Raw genomic sequence first — 21486 nt, 5'->3', positions numbered from 1 at the left:
ATCCTCTATACAACCTTTAAGACACGTTTTCTTCTTCCTGTTGCTTTTTGAGAAATGTCCTTTTCTGTTTTTATATGACCCACTTTTATTCTCTGGCTTTTAACACCGCGTGAGTTGTGTGGTCCTCTGTGTCTTTTATTTATTTTTATGTGTTTTTATTGGTTTTACTGTATTTATTTAGTATTTTATTTATTGGTTTATTTATTTCTATTCTATGATTTTGTTTTTATTTTTATTTTTACTGGTTTTATTTTATTTTACTGGTTTTATTATTTTAAGACTAGTATTATTTTAGTAGTTTATTTTATCATCTTATTGTTGTTATTTTTATGTATTTGTGCAGCACTTTGGAAACAGTTTGTTTGTGAAATGTGCTATAGACATAAAAGTGGATTGGATTGGATATGTGAGTGATTTTATTTTTATTTTTTTCTGTTGGGTAAACTTAAAATACAAATGAAAAAAAAAAAATCTATCAAAACTGTCTTGACCTAAATATCAGGTTTGTGTTGTGTCTCCTGACCTGTTCCTGGATCCTGGTGAACACCTGTGTCCCTCTGTTTCCCACCAGACTCTGCTGGATCTCCTTCAGAAGAACTTTCTCCACTGGGATCTCTCTGCTCTCCACAAAGAACTTCTGATAGATCTCTCCCACGATCTGCGGCACTTCACTCTGCAGAAGAAGAACGTGTCAATGCAACGACAGGATCGGGAAGGTGACTGTCAGAATAATTTTATTATCCCATATTTGCTAAATACTTGTGTGATATTCTGCCTATGAGTTAACCATTTATGTACTACATTCTTTGATTTATAATGTACCAATCACTTGTCACTTGTTGAATAACCTCTGTGTGTTTGACAACTGTGTGCAGTGTCTGTCGCTCTAGTGAACCTCGAGATGATTCCTCACATGAAGCCAACTCCACTGTCACACATGCAAGAGTTATGATGGTGTCTGACCTAAGGCACCTCCTGATTGTTAATCATGTTTTATGTGTTTGTACTATGCTAGCTGCATCAGTTTCTTATTATGTCTTTGCTGGTTTCCCTTCCCCTTGAGAATTATCATTCTGTAACTGTGAAATAAAAGGAGGAGAAGCATCAGAACGTGTGTATCTCTTGTCTTGGTTTAGCTAACAGTGACTTTTAAAACATATTCCCCTACAGATTACAGATTACACACACCAAAATGTAGTTTGTAACATAATCCATTAAATTACTTAAAGTGAGTAATGTAATCTGATTACTTTGGATTACTTGATTTGCTGTAGAGAAACAAAGACGAGGAAATCTTCACATAAGAAGTTTTGTCTGATAAAAGAAAATAAAAAGTCCAAACTTTACTGAACCAAATTAAAAATATTATTGATAGAAGAAGAAGAAACGCGTCCACACAGCAGGATTTAGTCCTGTTAAATCCTGGTTTTAGTCCTGGTTTAGATCTGGTTTAGACCTGGTTTAGTCCTGGTTTAGACCTGGTTTAGATCTAGTTTAGACCTGGTTTTAGTCCTGGTTTAGACCTGGTTTAGACCTGGTTTAGACCTGGTTTAGATCTAGTTTAGATCTAGTTTAGACCTGGTTTAGACCTGATTTAGATCTAGTTTAGACCTGGTTTTAGTCCTGGTTTAGTCCTGGTTTAGACCTGGTTTAGATCTAGTTTAGACCTGGTTTAGATCTAGTTTAGACCTGGTTTTAGTCCTGGTTTAGTGCTGGTTTAGACCTGGTTTAGATCTAGTTTAGACCTGGTTTTAGTCCTGGTTTAGATCTAGTTTAGACCTGGTTTAGACCTGGTTTAGACCTGTTTAGATCTTAGAGTTTAGACCTGGTTTTAGTTTAGACCTGGGTTTTTCCTGGTTTAGACCTGGTTTAGATCTAGTTTAGACCTGGTTTAGACCTGGTTTAGACCTGGTTTTAGTCCTGGTTTTAGACCTGGTTTAGATCTAGTTTAGACCTGGTTTAGTCCTGGTTTAGATCTAGTTTAGACCTGGTTTAGACCTGGTTTAGACCTGGTTTAGATCTAGTTTAGACCTGGTTTTAGTCCTGGTTTAGACCTGGTTTAGACCTGGTTTAGATCTAGTTTAGACCTGGTTTTAGTCCTGGTTTAGATCTAGTTTAGACCTGGTTTTAGTCCTGGTTTAGACCTGGTTTAGACCTGGTTTAGACCTGGTTTAGACCTGGTTTTAGACCTGGTTTAGTTTAGACCTGGTTTAGTTTAGACCTGGTTTTAGTCCTGGTTTAGATCTAGTTTAGACCTGGTTTAGATCTAGTTTAGACCTGGTTTTAGTCTGGTTTAGTCCTGGTTTAGAGTTTAGACCTGGTTTTAGTTTAGACCTGGTTTAGATCTAGTTTAGACCTGGTTTTAATTCTGGTTTAGTCCTGGTTTAGATCTAGAATAGACCTGGGTTCAGTCCTGGTTCAATCCTGAATTAGTCCTGGTTTAGACTTGGTAAAAAAAAAAAAAAGAAAAGAAAAAAAGAAGAAATTTAGCCCAAAATGTGAAAACAGTAAAATCCCTCTGTGTAATCCACTTATTTCAACAAAGTAACTGTAATCCAACTCCCACTCAGTGAAACAGTAACTGTAACTGAATACAGTTACTCATCATTTGTACTCTGATTACTCCGGTACATGTCATAGGTGCTTTGATGATGACCTTGTTTGCTGTTTTGAGCGTCTCTACGAGCTCCCAGAAGCTGATGAGTGCTCTCTTATCCACGCGCTCCATATAAACTCTGAAGTGCTCCCTGTAGCCCGCGTTACACAGGATGTCCTCCAACTGCAGGATCTGAACAGAGACACGGACAACACTGGAGTCAGAGAAAACACGGATGAAAAAGGACATATTATTCTGGATTGGGACAGGGCAAAACGTAGGCAAGGCAAGTTTATTTGTACAGCACAATTCGTACACAAAGTAATTCAAAGTGCTTTACAGAATAAGAAATACATTAAAATCATAATAAAAACAAATCAAAACATAAATAATCATGAAGATTAAAATTTTAAAAGAGAGACATAAATTGGAGAGAAGAGTGCGGAATGAAAACCTTTCAGTTATTTGCACAGTTAAACAGAAATGTTTTGAGTCTGGATTTAAACAGCGTCACAGAAGAGTCTGTCTCACATGTTCAGACTGTTCCAGGTTTTAGCTGCATGAACCTGAAACTCTGACTCCCCTTGTTTAGTCGTGACTCTGGGCACCAGCAGGAGTTGGTCCCTGAGCTCCTCAGAGTGTGAGATGTTCATATGACACTAACATGTCACAGATGGACTTTGGTGCTCGGACATGGAGACACTTGTACAAACAGAGCTGCTTTAAAGTCTCTGAGCCACAGGAGCCAGAGCAGAGACCTGAGACCAGGACTTATGTGCTCGTACTTCCTAGTTCGAGTCAGGACCCGAGCTGCAGCGTTCTGGATGTTCTGGATGTTCTGGATGTTCTGGATGTTCTGGATGTTCTGGATGTTCTGGATGTTCTAGATGTTCTGGATGTTCTAGATGTTCTAGATGTTCTAGATGTTCTGGATGTTCTAGATGTTCTAGATGTTCTAGATGTTGTGGATGTTCTGGATGTTGTGGATGTTCTGGATGTTCTGGATGTTCTGGATGTTGTGGATGTTGTGGATGTTGTGGATGTTGTGGATGTTGTGGATGTTGTGGATGTTGTGGATGTTCTGGATGTTCTGGATGTTCTGGATGTTCTGGATGTTCTAGATGTTCTGGATGTTGTGGATGTTCTGGATGTTGTGAATGTTCTGGATGTTCTGGATGTTCTAGATGTTCTAGATGTTCTGGATGTTGTGGATGTTCTGGATGTTGTGAATGTTCTGGATGTTCTGGAAGTTCTGGATGTTCTGGAAGTTCTGGATGTTCTGGATGTTCTGGATGTTGTGGATGTTCTGGATGTTCTAGATGTTCTAGATGTTCTAGATGTTCTGGATGTTCTAGATGTTCTAGATGTTCTAGATGTTCTGGATGTTGTGGATGTTGTGGATGTTCTGGATGTTCTGGATGTTGTGGATGTTGTGGATGTTGTGGATGTTCTGGATGTTCTGGATGTTGTGATGTGTTCTGGAGATGTTCTGATGTTCTGGATGTTCTGGATGTTGTGGATGTTCTGGATGTTTGTGATGTTCTGGATGTTCTGGATGTTCTAGATGTTTCTAGATGTTCTGGATGTTGTGGATGTTCTGTATGTTCTGTATGTTCTGGATGTTCTGGATGTTCTGGATGTTCTGGATGTTCTGGATGTTCTGGATGTTCTGGTTGTTCTGGATGTTCTGCAGCGTCTCACAGCTCGTTTGGAGAGACCAGTGAGCAGAACATTACAGTATCTAACCTACTGGAGACAAACGCATGGATAAGTTTCTCCAAGTCTGATTTAGACAGTAAACCTTTGATTTTCGCTATGTTTTTTAGATGGTAAAAGGCTGCAGATGTTATTGATTTGATGTGGCTGTTAAAGTTCAAGTCTGAGTCCATTATTACCCCGAGATTTCGTACCATGATAATAAAGATGATATTTATGATGTTACACTTTTAGGCCTGTTGTTTTACACTGTTTAGTCCAGATAAAGATATTTTTATTGTCGACTAGTAGAGGTGTAACAATACTGGCGTGCGATATCGTCGTGGTCTTGTCATGGCATTAAACTGTGTCTTTAGGAAAAAATAAGAATTTTCAGTCTGCTCCTGTGGCACATTAGCTTGATTTATCAGCTGTAGAAACAATCTGATCTCACAGAGGGAGAATTTGTTCGCGCTACGATAGGCGGTACTTTTTTATTTTACCAATCGCTGCTATTTGGTCGTGACACACGTGTCCAGTCAAGTGTTAACGGAGGAAACAGGGTCAGATTTTTGACATTCAAATGTCTCTTATTCAGAAACTAGAGGGACTATTGAAATAAGTAAAGTATCAGAATGTAGGAAAGAGTTACACTCCAACAGGGTCAAGTTAAACCTGTGATATTCTTTCAAGTTGTTGACAAAAAATGTAAAAAATCGTTTAATGTGATGATACAGTATCAATATCATGGGCTGCTGTATCGATGTATCACCAAGAGGATTTTTACGTGTGTTTTACTAAATTATTTTGTTACAGTGCTACTGTTTTGTTGCTTGTGGAGTGAAAGGAAACTCGTTTATGCGACACATTTGACATTTTGACTGTTTTGAGGATTAAAATGTTTGTGTTTCATATGAACTTTACACAAGAAGAAGTGGTTTAACAAAGACTTTTAGTATCACAGCCATGATTTAGCCTTTATTTTTTATTGAACTGTATCGAATCGATTTGAAATATATATCGAATCGAAAGTGCACTCTATCGAGATATGTATCGTATCGTGGCCTGTGTATCGAGGTATGTATCGTATCGTGGCCTGTGTATCGAGATATGTATCGTATCGTGGCCTGTGTATCGAGATATGTATCGTATCGTGGCCTGTGTATCGAGGTATGTATCGTATCGTGGCCTGTGTATCGAGATATGTATCGTATCGTGGCCTGTGTATCGAGGTATGTATCGTATCGTGGCCTGTGTATCGAGATATGTATCGTATCGTGGCCTGTGTATCGAGGTATGTATCGTATCGTGGCCTGTGTATCGAGGTATGTATCGTATCGTGGCCTGTGTATCGAGGTATGTATCGTATCGTGGCCTGTGTATCGAGGTATGTATCGTATCGTGGCCTGTGTATCGAGGTATCGTATCGTATCGTGGCCTGTGTATCGAGGTATGTATCGTATCGTGGCCTGTGTATCGAGGTATGTATCGTATCGTGGCCTGTGTATCGAGGTATGTATCGTATCGGCACTTTCTTAATGATACCCAGCCCTACTCCCCACCATATTGCAATAAATATCGTACCGTGAGGTTCATACTGTGACGATATCGTATCGTGAGACTTGGATATCGTTACATCCCTACCGACTAGTCACTATTGGTCAATGAACCTCTGAAGCCGGAGTTGACACTGGATGAAAAGCCTGAAAAGGTTTGTACAAATATTATAAATACAACAGTTTTTATTGTTTTGATTTAGTTATAACTAGGGATGGGCATGATTAATCGATGAATTGATAAGTGATCATCAAGAATTTCATCGATTATGTTAATTTTAATCGACAAACTGAATGTATGTTGCTGTGTGTGTCGTGACCAAACAGGTGTGTACATGTGTCTCTGCATCAGAAGGAGCGAGACACAAACAGTGGGTCAGTCTGTAACGAACCGAAGCACAAATGTGGATTTAACGATGATTTGGACAAGAAATTCCACACTTTCCGTTGCGTTGGGACAAGTGTGAGTCCATGTGCACAGTGGATAAAGCAGCACATATGTTTCTGTGTCCAGTGGGAAAAAGTTTTTTCCAGGTGAGAGTCGCTCAATGTGGATGACGAGGCCCCGCCCCCTCCCCCGTACGCTGTCCTGGTTTTGACAAACACAAATCTGGTCACACTGACCTGTATTCACCTGAGTCATGTCTTTTAATCCTGACACAAGTTGAACCACATCAGCGACACAAGAGCTGGAGTTTTATCTTCTGTTAGTTTATGCAAATTAGTGATGTGGTTTTAAAGGTTGTATAGAGGATTTTTTAAGGAAAGTGAAATACAGCAACCGTCCTTTTTCCAAATGTTGTGCCTGCGTGACACCACCTTCCTCCTCCAGAGCCTCAGTAGAAACACCTCCTCCCGCCTCTTTACTCTAAAAATCACACTTGTTTACAGCCAGTGTGTGTTCAGAATTACTGTTGAAGTGACCCGTCTAGAAATATTTTAGCGACCGACGAAGGACTGAGACCGGGACCAGAACAACCCCTTCGTCTGCTTCAGTCGCACAACGTGAGGAAGCGACAGTTTGGAAAAGCCTCTAAGAACCGCTGCATAAACCACGTAATCCCCGCGCGCCGACGACTCAGTTACACTAGAAACGTAGGGAGTTTGATTGACAACCTAACAGCCAATAGAAAATGAGGCAGCCTCGTTTTCTATTGGCTGATGTTTCTCTGGCCTCAACACGTCCACAGTTGATGGATTTTCATTCTTTTTTTTTTTTTTGGTCATCATAATTCCAAGGCTGCTGCATCTCTGTAATAGTATTTTAAACTTTCAATGAGTGCGTATACATGCACATCAATAACCCGGTTATTCGCCATATCCCGGTTCTGTCAGTGTTCGTGTTACTGTGTTTACATGCGCACTGAGAAACCGGGACACTCATATCGGCGTGTACATGATCAAATGGAGTATCCCGGTTTCTTGACATAATCTTACAAATGCGCAGGCGCAAAAATTAACTTAAATCAATTTCATAAACCAGGAAAAATACAAACCGTGAGCTCCTTTAGCATAAGAAGCTAAGGAGCTACGAGATCTCCCACAATCCACTGTGCAGATTCTTCATTAAAATCTTCTGCATAAATAAACTCAACTTTACAACATATAAACCATAAACACTATAGACACATCAGCCCGTTTGATCAGATAATTCAGCTCTGATCACATTTGTTTACGTTTTACAGAAACGAAACTTAAGACCGTTTGGCTAATTAGCATAAACTGTTAGCGGCGATAAAAACAACTCGCTGCTTGTGCCGCTGATGCGATCAGTTTCTTTTGGACTAAATGACACGACTCTGTGGATTATGTGTGTTATTTCTGTGACAGAAGAGGCGCTAATGATGGTAAATGTGTTCCGTGCGTATAGAGTATAGGAGATAGTTCATGTTTTAGCTTTTCAGCGTCACATGAGTGCAGGTCGTACGTGTGCAGGTCGTACGTGTGCAGGGTTTAGCGCAGCTCTTTATTTTACAGTCATTTCACTCGTTTGGTCACTTTATTTATGTTTGGTATGTTGGTCATTTATTTATTTATGTCACTACTGTTGTGTTGAGAGGCTGGAAAGTGTCTTTTTGGACGCATGCGACTCAACTTTATGTTGCAGTAACCGGGGATACTGCGTTTACATGACACAAGTATCCCGGTTACTATCGGAAATAACCAGCTACAGTAACCTCGGTTTCTAATAACCGGGACACTGCCATAACCGGGTTACTGCGTATACATGCACCATGAAGAAACTGGGATACTCAAAAAACCCGATCATAACCGGGTTATTGATGTGCATGTAAACACACTCAATGACAATTTGAAACAAAACAAAAAAATCCTCCATACAACCTTTAAGTTTTGTTTCTGTGAGATTTGAACAAAACTGAATTAAACACATTAATCTCAAACAGCTGATGTGGCTCTAGAGTCGTTACGGTTTATATGTCGTAAAGTTGAATTTATTTATGCAGATTAGTGCAGATAGTAATAATAATGATGATCATTTTAATATAAAAACATTAATGATTCATCGATAATAATAATTAAGAAAATTTCATCGAATGCCCATCCCTAGTTGTTCTAACTTCTGCTTCCACTCTTGGTGTTTTAGCTCTTTCGCTCGAGCCTTTGCAGAGCCTCCGCGGTCTGTGTTTTAAGTCGCTCCAGGTTTAACATTTACATTTACCGCAGCCTGTCTGCCTCCCCTCACAGCAGAGCGGAAAATCAATCGGCTCCTGTGCAGGTGCAATTAAATCACAATATTTAAAATCTCACGTCATCCCCCGTCTCTGTCACAATAAATAAACCGTGTCTTTTAGAACAGACTTGACTATTTTACTGATCACGTTTAAAGCTCGTTTTAGGTCTTGCGCCGAGTTACATTTCAGAACTTTTAACGCCGACTAGATCCTCCTTTTCAGCCTTTTCAGTCCAGGTTCCTCGGCTCCATCACCATCAGCATCATCCTTTAAATCACTTCTTAAGACTCATTTTTATCGGTTGACCTTCTTTTATCTGGTCTTAGCTTGCTCCTTATTTATTTTATTCACTTATTTAGTGTAATTTACTGCATCGTTTTTGTAAGCCTTCTATTATATCTGACCAGTGTAAAGTCATCGAAAGTATCAAAAATCTGATAATAATCGATAATAAAACTAGTACAGGAACTATGTAGACCTTGGGTGACGCCCTGCTCCACGGGCTCGGAGTTCTCTCCTTCTCTCTAGTCCAAGATTAGTCCTGGTTCAGTCCTGGTTTAGTCCTGGTTTAGACCTGGTTTAGACCTGGTTTACCTGGACCTGGTTTAGTCCTGGTTTAGTTCAGTCCTGGTTCAGTCCTGGTTCAGTCCTGGTTCAGTCCTGGTTCAGTCCTGGTTCAGTCCTGGTTCAGAGTCCTGGTTTTCAGACCTGGTTTCAGTCCTGGTTTAGCCTGGTTTAGACCTGGTTTAAGTCCTGGGTTTCAGTCCTGGTTCAGTCCTGGTTCAGTCCTGGTTCAGTCCTGGTTTAGTCCTGGTTCAGTCCTGGTTTCAGTCCTGGTTCAGTCCTGGTTTAGACCTGGTTTAGTCCTGGTTTACCTGGTTTAGTCCTGGTTTAGACCTGGTTTCAGTCCTGGTTCAGTCCTGGTTTAGACCTGGTTTCAGTCCTGGTTTAGTCCTGGTTTAGTCCTGGTTAGTCCAGTCCAGTCCTGGTTCCAGTCCTGGTTCAGTCCTGGTTCAGTCCTGGTTCAGTCCAGTCCAGGTTTAGTCCTGTCCCCAGTTTTAGTCCTGGTTTAGTCCTGGTTATTGATGACGTCACAGATCACGTACCCCCACTTAAAAAATCTCCACCCAGTCACCAGATCAGTGCAGTCCAGTCTCCAGTTTTTTCAGTCCAGTCCTCAGTCCAAGTTCCAGCCACAATCCAGTCAGTCCAGTCCAGCCCAGTCCAGTCCAGCCCAGTCCAGTCCAGTCCAGCCCAGTCCAGTCCAGTCCAGCTCAGTCCAGTCCAGTCCAGTCCAGTCCAGTCCAGTCCAGTCCAGTCCAGCCCAGTCCAGTCCAGTCCAGTCCAGCCCAGTCCAGTCCAGTCCAGTCCAGCCCAGTCCAGTCCAGTCCAGTCCAGTCCAGTCCAGCCAGTCCAGTCCAGTCCAGTCCAGCCCAGTCCAGCCCAGTCCAGTCCAGTCCAGTCCAGTCCAGTCCAGTCCAGCCCAGTCCAGTCCAGTCCAGTCCAGTCCAGTCCAGTCCAGCCAGTCCAGTCCAGTCCAGTCCAGTCCAGTCCAGTCCAGTCCAGTCCAGTCAGTCCAGTCCCAGTCCAGTCTCAGTCCAGCCTCAGTCCAGCAGCCAGTCCAGCCCTGTACCTTCTGGCTCTGGGGCTCCTCGCTCTCCTCTGCTCCTCCCTCTTCGCTGTTCTCGTAGTTGGGGCCTCCCAGCAGACGGATGCGTTTCTCACACTGTTTCTTGGCGACCGTCAGCTGGTTGATGTATCTCTTCATGTCTCGGGCTCGGAGCAGGTCGGCCTTCATCGCCGCCAGCTCTTTGCCTTTACGGTCTGAAAACGGCCAACGGCAGAGAAAACGGTGAACGTGAACGCCGGGCTGTTGACTTTTTGCGGACAAAAAAAAAAAATCCACGTGTCGTTCGTTCGTTCGCTTTTCAAAATGAAACTAAAAATGAGAAAACAAAAAAAAAACAACGACTATTTTCTTCGTTATTTGTCTCCAAAACCAAAATGAAAAAAACAGATAATGATTCGTTTTTTTTTAAGTTTTCGATTTTGGGTTTAAATGAAGAATGGAAAAAAATGGATAACAGACTAAACCAGGACTGAACCAGGACTGAAACCAGGACTAAACCAGGACTAAACCAGGACTAAACCAGGACTAAACCAGGACTAAAACCAGGACTAAACCAGGACTAAACCAGGACTGAACCAGGACTAAACCAGGACTAAACCAAGACTAAACCAGGACTAAACCAGGACTAACCCAGGACTAAACCAGGACTAAACCAGGACTAAACCAGGTCTGGGACCAGACCAGAACTAGATCAGGACTGACACCAGCACCAGACCGGCACCAGACCGGGACTGAGACCAGGACTGAGACCAAGACCAGACCGGGACTGAGACCGGCACCAGACCGGGACTGAGACCAAGACCAGACCGGGACTGAGACCGGCACCAGACCGGGACTGAGACCAGGATCAGACCGGTACTGAGACCGGCACCAGACCGGGACTAGACCGGGACAGAGACCATTACTGAGACCGGGACTGAGACCGTCACCAGACCGGGACTGAGACCGGGACTGAGACCGGGACCAGACCAAGACCAGACCAAGACCAGACCAGGACTGAAAACGGTTTAGTCCTGTTCCGTGTAGTCCTGGTTCAGTCCTGTTTCAGTCCTGGTTTAGTCCTGTTTCAGTCCTGTTTCAGTCCTGGTTCAGTCCTGGTTCAGTCCTGGTTCAGTCCTGGTTCAGTCCTGGTTTCAGTCCTGGTTCAGTCCTGGTTCAGTCCTGGTTCAGTCCTGGTTTAGTCCTGGTTCAGTCCTGGTTCAGTCCTGGTTCAGTCCTGGTTCAGTCCTGGTTTAGTCCTGGTTTCAGTCCTGGTTCAGTCCTGGTTCAGTCCTGGTTCAGTCCTGGTTCAGTCCTGGTTCAGTCCTGGTTCAGTCCTGGTTTCAGTCCTGGTTCAGTCCTGGTTCAGTCCTGGTTTAGTCCTGGTTCAGTCCTGGGTCCTGGTTCAGTCCTGGTTCAGTCCTGGTTCAGTCCTGGTTCAGTCCTGGTTTCAGTCCTGGTTCAGTCCTGGTTCAGTCCTGGTTCAGTCCTGGTTCAGTCCTGGTTTAGTCCTGGTTTAGTCCTGGTCCTGGTTCAGTCCTGGTTCAGTCCTGGTTCAGTCCTGGTTCAGTCCTGGTTTAGTCCTGGTTTAGCCCGGCATCGCAGTTTAAGTCAGGTAAACGGGAAACGGTCGTTATTCGTTTTTTTTTTTTTCCCCCAGTATTTGTTTAAACGCTAAAATCGAAAACTGTAAAAGCGAATCGTTATTTGTTGTTTTTTTTTTTTTCATTTTGGTTTTTGGAGACAAATAATGAAGAAAATTGTTGTTTTTTTCGTTTTCTTGTTTTTGGTTTTTTATATTGAAATACAAATGAACTAATGACACACAGATTAAAAAAGACAACACTTATTTTTTTTTTTAATCAACATTTTGACACAGACATCCTCCTGAGGTTTTGATTGTTTCTTCTAATAAAACACATTTAAAGGAGCACTGTATAATTCTTCTGCTAGACCTGCTCGTCTTCATCCACGGATTGCCCGGAATGTTCCACAGTACGGCTTTAAACTTGTCAATTTCTATGGAGACAAGCAGATGACGTCACTAGGTCAAGTTACAGGTCAAATATAAGGTTTCTACGGCATTTTAGCACGAAAATCAACAGTGTTTAAATAAATGTTAGATAGACGTGTGTTTAATGCCTCAAGGCGGAACATTCCAGAAAGTAAAATAAATCTATAAATGTATTAATCTACTGTATGTATGTATTTATGTGTGTATTTATTTTATGTATTTATTTATTTTATATTTATTTTTTATTTTTATTTATTTTTTATTATATTATTATATCATTCATTCATTCATTTATGCAAGTATGTATTTATATATGTATTTTTAAAACTTTTTTATGTTTATTATATTACATTATTCATTCATTCATTTTTTGTATTTATTTTTATATATTTATTTATTTTTATTGTTTATTATATTATTCATTGATTAATTTTTGTATTTATTTTATTTTATTTATTTTATTTAATAATTTTTAATATTATATCATTCATTCATTCATTTATTTATGTAAGCATTATTTACTTATGTATTTTTTAAAAACTTTTTTATGTTTATTGTATTACATTATTCATTCATTCATTTTTGTATTTATTAAGTATTTATTTATTATTTTATATTTTTTATTTTATTTTTTATTATATCATTCATTCATTCATGTATGTATTTATTTTTATATTATTAATTTATTATATTGTTTATTATATTATATTATACATTATTCATTGATAAATTTTTGTATTTATTTTATGAAAATATGTATTTATTTAATGTTAATTTTTATTTTTTATTATATCATTCATTTATGTATTTATTTATTTATGTGTATTTTTTATTAAATTAAATATTTTATTATATTATATCGTACACTGATTTATGTATTTATTTATGTATTTTTTATTATATTATATCATACATTGATTTATGTATTTATTATTTCATTTATTTTTTTATTATAGCATACATTGATTTATGTATTTATTTATGTATTTATTTGTTTTTATGTATTTATTTATTCATTATATTATATCATATCATTCATTCGTGTATTTATTTATGGACAACAACTTCCGAATTAAAAATACAAATGATCTCAGTGAGAATAATAAAGGCCCAATGTTTAGTTTTGTTGTTGTTATTGTTTTTTTTTCTCTCTCTTAGTTTCATCGACAATAACACCGGATACGTTTAAACATTTACACTTGTTTGTGTGGGCTTTTTGTGTACATATTCACAGTCGTGTTGTGCTCCAAGTGAAAACGCGCCACATAAAAACACGTTTTACTCCAAACTCTAAACAGAAACATTAAAACGCCGCTGAACCAAACTGCCCACACAGGCTCCTCATTACACAACACGAACAGCTCCTCATGTTACTCATCCACAAAACCATGAGGGCTCCTTATGTAACGCTCCCCCCGAACCCTCTGCACAGTTTAGATTTTCACATTTTAACCTTTCAGTCTCCTGTTTCTGAAATATCAACAGTTCTACCCGCGTGGCGAAGAAATGCAAAACCTAAAATCTCTCAGGAGCGTCCGTCGAATGCTTTTCTTCACGGAGATGTCACTGCTTCGTCTGAAATGTTCCACGGTGTCGCGTTAAACTCTCCCATCTTCACGGAGACCAAACTGGACAAAGTTACAGGTCAGATCGGCGGAGAGGCGACACCGTTCACACGTCACAACGCCTGTTTTTCCAGGTGTTTTTGAGCAATAAAACCACCTGGGACTGAAGAAACGTAATGTAAAGATGTTTAATGTCGTACTGTGAAACATTCCAAGCGGAGCGAAATGACTTCTCCATGGCAACGAGCAGGTGACAAGACCCCTCCCTATCCAGAAAAGTTACATAATAAACCTTTAAATCAATAAATAAAACACTTAAGAATCTGATCGTTCTAGAGAAAAATAACAAAAAGTTCTCAGACAAATTGGCAGACCCTCCACCTTAAAGGGCCCGTCTCATGCAAAATAACTCTTTTCACATTGTATCTTCTGCACATATAGGTTTCATTGTTGACAAAAGCGTGCGTTGCATGCTGGGAATTATTTTGGTCGGCGGCAAGAAACACAAATTCAACATGACGGACGGAGCGAGAAAGCACGTAAAGGGTATTGATCCCGGTTATTTATCCACTCTAACGGCAGAGGACCCAAGACCATTTGAGCAGAAATTGGTCATAAGCATCGACTGGTCGACCTGGACAAATCACAAACCTTTTCAAAACCTCCGACGAAAAGGTTGTAGCAAAAACCGTTAGTGGACTCGGAAATATAGCACAATTTGGGTTTTGGAACATCCATTACAAAATAGTTCTGAAATCTTACTGATTTCTTGGAGGCGTCACAGACCTATGTGGAACAGGAACTATGAAAGGCCGACTATAGGCGAGTTTCAGCTGACGTCATTGTTATTAAAAGCCCGCGTTGCTGCTGGGAAATATTTTGGTCGGAGGCAAGAAACACGGTAGCGTCAAACACAGTGCGTAACCTCGCGTATTTATCCCGATAATGGTAAATTCCTGCTGCATTATCGGACGCACAAATAGAAGCACGGAAGAAGGAAAATGTCTTTTTTCATATTCCGAGCTGAAAAGAACCGCTAACGGTGAATTAAACGACTTTCAAACATCCGCAGAGCAAACGTAGAAGATCCTAACAAACCGTGGACTCCAACAAGTTCAACAACACATCGAGACTCTTGGAGGTTTTCATCTTTTCTGCTGTGAATGGCCCAGGAGTTTCCACCAAGTCATTGTGGATATCGCCAAAGTGAATATTTGTCCAGGTAGTTGGCGATTCTGACCAGAAATTTGGTTTGGTTTCACCTTTTGTCGGGGTTGAAAAGGGTGATTTGTCGTCCGTCGATGCTTATGACCAATTTCTGGTCAAATGGTCTTGGGTCCTCTGCCGTTAGAGTGGATAAATAACCGGGATCAATACCCTTTACGTGCTTTCTCGCTCCGTCCGTCATGTTGAATTAGTGTTTCGCGCGCGCTTTTGTCAACAATGAAACTCGCCTATTGCTCCTCCCCCCGCCCGTCCTGAGAAAGCACAGGCTCCGCCCTCCAAACGTGACGTAGGCGACGAGTGAGCCGCCCTTCCTCCGCCATCTCAGGGAGGGAGGGGGACACAGACGTGCACCCTGATAACGGCAGGAATAAACTTTTATTCATCATGGAGATACAGCGCGTTCAGCCGCATGTGTTGGATCCGGAATCGGACGAGGACTTTGAGGAGCACGAAGCTCAAGCACCGCGTCCACATCAGCTGAACATTACTGATTGGAAGTATTAACAAACACTAGTAGATCAACTTATTATATCGAGTTCACTGGTGGAGGCGGTGAAACGCTTCTTAGGTGTATCTGCCGCGTCGTCGTCGTTGCAGCAGCTTTAGTTCGTTGTCACGTGGGAGGGTGGCAGAAATACGCTGCAATTTGTAAAAAAAAAATAAAAAGGCTGAATCAATCTAAAAGGCCCACACATCACTCTTAGAAGGTAGAAAGCTCTGAAAAGTTGATTTTGCATGAGACGGGCCCTTTAAACATTACACAGTGCAGCTTTAAATGCTCACGTATGACACCTCTGCTTTAAAAGACGCGCTGTGTACGTTTTTCCCTTTTGCTTTGCCGGGAATGAAGGCACACCCGAGCTCGCTTCCTGTTTGGAACATGTCCAGCAGGTTCGCTCTGCCCGTTTATAAATACAGTCAGTGCACGTGATGGAGAGAAGCACCACAGAGTTACACACAGAACACACTATGACGCCGTCGTTGTTCGAGTATTTGCACGTGAATCCTGCGGGAGTGTTGCGTTTGTGTTTCCTTGTGTTTGTACCTTTCTGTTTCTTGAGCTGAGGCAGGCTGCTGATGGTGGTGGCATGAATAATTTCTACCACGATCTGATACCTGGGGAGAGACGGAGCCTGTTACCACCGCATCAGTAAATACACAAGATACACAGAGAATGCACAGAACGCACACAGGAGCGACGCTGCGGTCCGGGTCTGTCTCTCTCTAATGGAGCAGGTGGAGGAGTTTTAAACGTGCTGAAAACGACTGCTCCTGTGGGTTCACCGTCTGCTTCTATGGAAACGGTTTAAAGTTATGTTGTTTATTCTGGTTTATTTGAGGGCAAACACGGGAGGAGGAGGAGCAGTGAAATGGATTCAGAGTTACAGGTTTTTACTCAACGCTCTTTTCTTACCGGTGGCACCGAAGCAAATCTGTATTAGCCTGACGTACGGCTGTTGGAAACTAAAACTGTTGATTGATGAATAGGCAGTGTTGGGGAGTAACAGATTACATTTACCAGAGTTACGTAATCAGAGTACAAATTATGAGTAACTATTCAGTTACAGTTACTGTTTAAATAAGTGGTAATTAGATTACAGTGACTTGGTTTCACATTTTGGACTATATCCCTTTTTTTTCCTTCTTTTTTTTTCCCTCTGTATTTCCACTCATTGCCAGACACTAAATCAGGTCTAAACTAGGACTAAAACCAGGTCTAAACCAGGACTAAACCAAGACTAAACTAGGACTAAACCAGGTCCAAACCAGGTCTCATCCAGGTCTAAAACCAGGTCCAAACCAGATCTAAAACCAGGTCTAAACTAGGTAAACCAGGTTCTAAAACAGGTCTAAAACCAGGTTTAAACCAGGTCTTAAACCAGGTTCTAAACTAGGACTAAATCAAGACTAAACCAGGACAAAACCAGGTCCAAACCAGGTCTAAACCAGGTCTAAAACCAGGTCTAAACTAGGACTAAACCAGGACTAAAACCAGGTCTAAACCAGGACTAAACCAGGACTAAACCAGGTCAAACCAGACTAAACCAGGTCCAAACCAGGTCTAAAACCAGGTCCAAACCAGATCTAAAACTAGGTCTAAACTAGGTCTAAACTTGGACTAAAACAAGACTAAACCAGGACTTAACCAGCAGGTCCAAAACCAGGTCTAAACCAGGTCTAAAAGCAGGTCTAAACCAGGTTTAAACCAGTTCTAAACTAGGTCTAAACTAGGACTAAACCAAGACTAAACCAAGACTAAACCAGGACAAAACCAGGTTCAAACCAGGTCTAAAATCAGGTCTAAACTAGGACTAAACCAGGACTAAACCAGGTCTAAACCAGATCTAAACCAGGACTAAACCAGGTCCAAACCAGGTCTAAACTATGTCTCAAACAGGATTTAACAGGACTAATCTATGCCATGAGGACCATGTCTCCTCGTCTTCTATCAATACTATTTTTAATTTGGTTCAGTAAAGTCTGGGCTTTTTATTTTCTTTTATCAGACAAAACATCTTATGTGAAGATTTCCTCGTCTTTGTTTCTCTACAGCAAATCAAGTAATCCAAAGTATTCAGATTACATTACTCACTTTAAGTAATTTAATGGATTCTGTTACAAACTACATTTTGGTGTGTGTAATCTGTAATCTGTAGGGGAATATGTTTTAAAAGTCACTTTCCCAACACTGAACAGGGATGTAACAACATGCGGACATGTTTTTTTAATTGATCTGAATTAAATAGTTCGTAATTAAAATATTCTCCTTCAAGTTTACATGGAAATAATAATTCCGAACTGAGGTTTATATGTTAAATCGTCTTTATTTAATTCCGCTCAATGTCTTGATGACCTGGTTTGGGCACCTCAAATACTCAGTCTATTCAGAAACATCAGGGGCCCGATCTTGCCCCCAATCTAAGCATTAGTACTGGCGCTAAGGAGGGGGCGTGTCCAGGTGGGGCTGTACTTAGCTGCTGTTCATTCGTTTTTCAATACAAAACCAAAAATAAGAAAACGAAAAAACAACAGTTTTCTTCATTATTTGTCTCCAAAACCAAAATGAAAAACAGATAACGATTCATTTTTTCAGTTTTTGATTTTGTGTTTAAATGAAGAATGCAAAAAACGGATAACGGCCGTTTCCCGTTTACGTGACTTCAGTGACTGCGATGCCGAACTTTTGCACCACGTACGGACTGAACCAGGACTGATCCAGGTCCGAGACCAGACCAGGACCAGAGCGGAACTGAGACCGAGACCAGTGGTCCGAGCGGGTCCGTGTCATCGTCTGTGCGCTGGTTCTGTGTGGGGAAAGTGAGATGTTCTGTGGACTCCAGGTCTGGACGTGCTGCTCCAGTCCTCCACACTCAAGAACCACGACTGGTTCTGAGGTGGAGCAAAACATCCAACTGACACTTTCACACCAACGAAAACAAACTGAACTAAGAGCTTTTGGTTCAAATGGACCAGGTCCAGGACCAGACCGGGACCAGAGCGAATCGTTATCCGTTTTTTCATTTTGGTTTTGGAGACAAATAGTGAAGAAAACTGTTGTTTTTTCGTTTTCTTATTTTTGGTTTTATATTGAAAAACGAATGAATGAATGATACACGGAGTGGGACGGTACAAGTGCATATATGGTGACGCCATCTGAACCAATCTGACCGCTGTGGTGTGCAGTCTTTGCCTCATTATCAGGCAGCAAAGAGGAGTGTGGGGAAAAGTTATAAATGTGACAATCAAACAGCTCCAGAGCCTCACGATGCAAATACACACCAGCAGAGGCGCAAAGAATATAGAATTTTGTGTGGGCCATGACAGAAGTGACTGGGTTTGTGTTCAACACTCCACAGACACATGCCCCCCTCTCATGCACGCGCACACACATCAACCTTTTATAGTTTCCTCTGCATTTGTTTAAGACCAGTGTCTGTCTCATGTGCTCCCGTCCCACAGCAGACCCGCTGCTTTCTCGCTCCCGTCTGTCCCACAGTCCAGTCCCACGGACTCACCCGAGGTACGAGTGTTCACCTCTGCTCCCGCTGACCGCTCACATTCTTCACACAAGTGGATGTCTCATGGATTATGGAATAAGTTTATTGTCATATAAATGTTTGTGATGTTACAGCTTTGCACACAGATATGATCCGTGCGCGCAGTGTTGGGGAGTAACAGATTACATGTACCGCCGTTACGTAATCAGAGTACAAATGATGAGTAACTGTATTCCGTTACAGTTACTGTTTCAATGAGTGGTAATTGGATTACAGTTACTTTGCTGAAATAAAGTGGATTACAAAGGCGGTATTTTCCTGTTTTCACATTTTTTGCTACATCCCATTTATTTATTTTTTTATTTCAGGCCGTAATTTCACTCATTGCCTGAAGCCTCAAACACTAAACCAGGACTAAACCAGGACTAAACCAGGTCTAAACAACATGACACCTAACAGTAGGTTGACATAATTTAAGGTGATCTCATATAAAAAATAATTTCTCTATCAATAATATTTTTTAATCTGGTGAAGGAAAAGCTGATCTTGTTATTGTCTTTTAACAGACAAAACCTCTTACGTTAAGATGTTCGTGGTCTTTGTTTCTCTACAGCAAACAGTTTCTTATTCATGGAGACTTGGGACTCAGACAATTTGAAGAAAACAAACAAGAAATTTTCAGGATGTGGTCGCTACATTCATGTCGTTTAAAAAAACATGACAATATCAAGTAATCCAAAGTATTCAGATTACATTACTCACTTTAAGTAAATTTAATGGATTATGTTACAAACTACATTTTGGGGTGTGTAATCTGTAATCTGTAGGGGATTACATTTTAAAAGTCACCTTCCCAACACTGTCTGTGCGCCTGCTGTCACAGATCCGAGCTCAGTGAATGTGCGCAGAGTCCAGCCGCGAGAAAATGTGAGTAAATGGACATGGCAGCATTAGGACACACTTTAAGGACATCGCTGTAAACGGCCTCATGTGAGTGAGCAGCTTTTGAACAGATCCAGATCAGACCAAACTCTAGAGCAGAGCTGAGTGGACACAGGGAGCAGGCGAGGGGCTGTGGGAGGGCATCTGGACGACTCCCGCACAGCACACCAACATGTTATGAATGTTAAGCATTTATCATCCGAATATATTTCCAAATAAAAAAAGCCTTGAACGTGTTACATATTGTTTTTCAGTGAACTCGTTTAATATTTACTTTTACAATTCTTACAGTTCACTGAACGCGTCACACCTGTCGTCTGCTCTGCTCCACCTGATATTCAGACACGACACACGTCCTGTTTAGAACTCCACGCCTCACACTTGTGCTGGAGCGAAGACTGAGGGCACGACCAGGCCCCAGGAGTCTAACCCACAGCCTCCTGGTGAGAGGGAGGAGAAGGGCTAACCACTCTGCCGCTGTGGCCACTTGCCTGAGTTGTTTGAGGAAGTTGACGTCGGCCGAGGTGGAGATGAGTTTGATGAAGTCCTCGTAGGAGGCGGCGTAGGTGTAGGCCTTCTTCTGCTGCTCGGCCTGCTGCTCCCTCTGCTCCAGCTGAGACAGGAGCATGCGGTTTATGGAGTCCGGGTCGCTCAGCACCTCCACGAGAGGCTTCAGCACTGCGCACAGGTAAAACAACAGGTAAACAACAGGTGAACGACAGGTGAACGACAGGCGAACAACAGCAAGAAACTTTTTTCATCGATAAAATACACATATCTAAATAAATATGAAGAGAAGGGCTGAAGAGCTCGACTCATTGTCTGGAGATCTCAGCATCGACTTAACACACTGTAAAAAAGCCTGGTCAGATTTTAAGATATAAACACTGAGTGCGTATACATGCACATCAATAACCCGGTTATGATCGGGTTTTTTGAGTGTCCCGGTTTCTTGATGGTGCATGTATACGCAGTAACCCGGTTTCAGTAACCCGTTTTAAAAGTAACACTCCCAACACTGATCACATCTTGACGTCATCTTACAAATGCTCAAGCGCAAAAATTTACTTAAATCAATTTAATAAACCAAGAAAAATACAAACCGTGAGCTCCTTTAGCGTCAGAAGCTCGGGAGGTTTAACCAGCGGTGAGGAGCTACAAGATATATACCCCACAATAAAACTTCTACATAAATAAACTCAACTTTACAACATATAAACCAGAACCACTGCGGAGCCACATCAGCCCGTTTGATCAGATCATTCAGCTTCGTTTACATTTTACAGAAACAAAACTTAAGACCGTTTGGCAAATTTGCATAAACTGTTAGCGGTGATAAGAACAGTTCACTCCTTGTGCTTTTGGACTGAAGGACACGAGTCAGTGGATTATGTGTGTTGTTTTTGTGACTGGGACAAAGTCATGGGCCAAATTAAATATTTATTGAGAAATTTCAACAACATCTGCATGTTTTCTCTTCTTTCAAGATATGTAATGTTAAACCTTTTCTTATTAAAATAAATGTTTAATAATAGTTTTGCTTAAAGGTTGTATGGAGGATTTTTTTTTTAGTTTCAAATTGTCAGTAAAA

At 41.1% G+C, this 21486-nt stretch overlaps 1 protein-coding gene across 1 annotated transcript in view; it reads right to left on the bottom strand.

The window, feature by feature from the left end:
* Positions 1-460: 460 nt before the first annotated feature.
* The window catches only part of LOC110154533 (sorting nexin-25-like), a 67927-nt gene continuing 46901 nt past the window's right edge, over positions 461-21486 (bottom strand). The window contains exons 8-12 of the mRNA XM_055159574.1: positions 20387-20573; positions 16001-16071; positions 10174-10364; positions 2657-2788; positions 461-673 (exon numbers count right to left, since the gene is read on the bottom strand). Of these exons, the coding sequence (XP_055015549.1) occupies positions 476-673; positions 2657-2788; positions 10174-10364; positions 16001-16071; positions 20387-20573 (779 nt within the window). The 3' untranslated portion in view covers positions 461-475. The remainder of the gene's footprint in view (positions 674-2656; positions 2789-10173; positions 10365-16000; positions 16072-20386; positions 20574-21486) is intronic.

Source organism: Boleophthalmus pectinirostris, unplaced genomic scaffold (assembly GCF_026225935.1).
Source record: "Boleophthalmus pectinirostris isolate CB_2022bp ecotype Guang Dong unplaced genomic scaffold, ASM2622593v1 HiC_scaffold_23, whole genome shotgun sequence".
Lineage (NCBI taxonomy): Eukaryota > Metazoa > Chordata > Actinopteri > Gobiiformes > Gobiidae > Boleophthalmus > Boleophthalmus pectinirostris.
The sequence above is the reverse complement of the archived record's forward strand: the minus strand, read 5'-3'. Positions and strand labels throughout refer to the sequence as shown.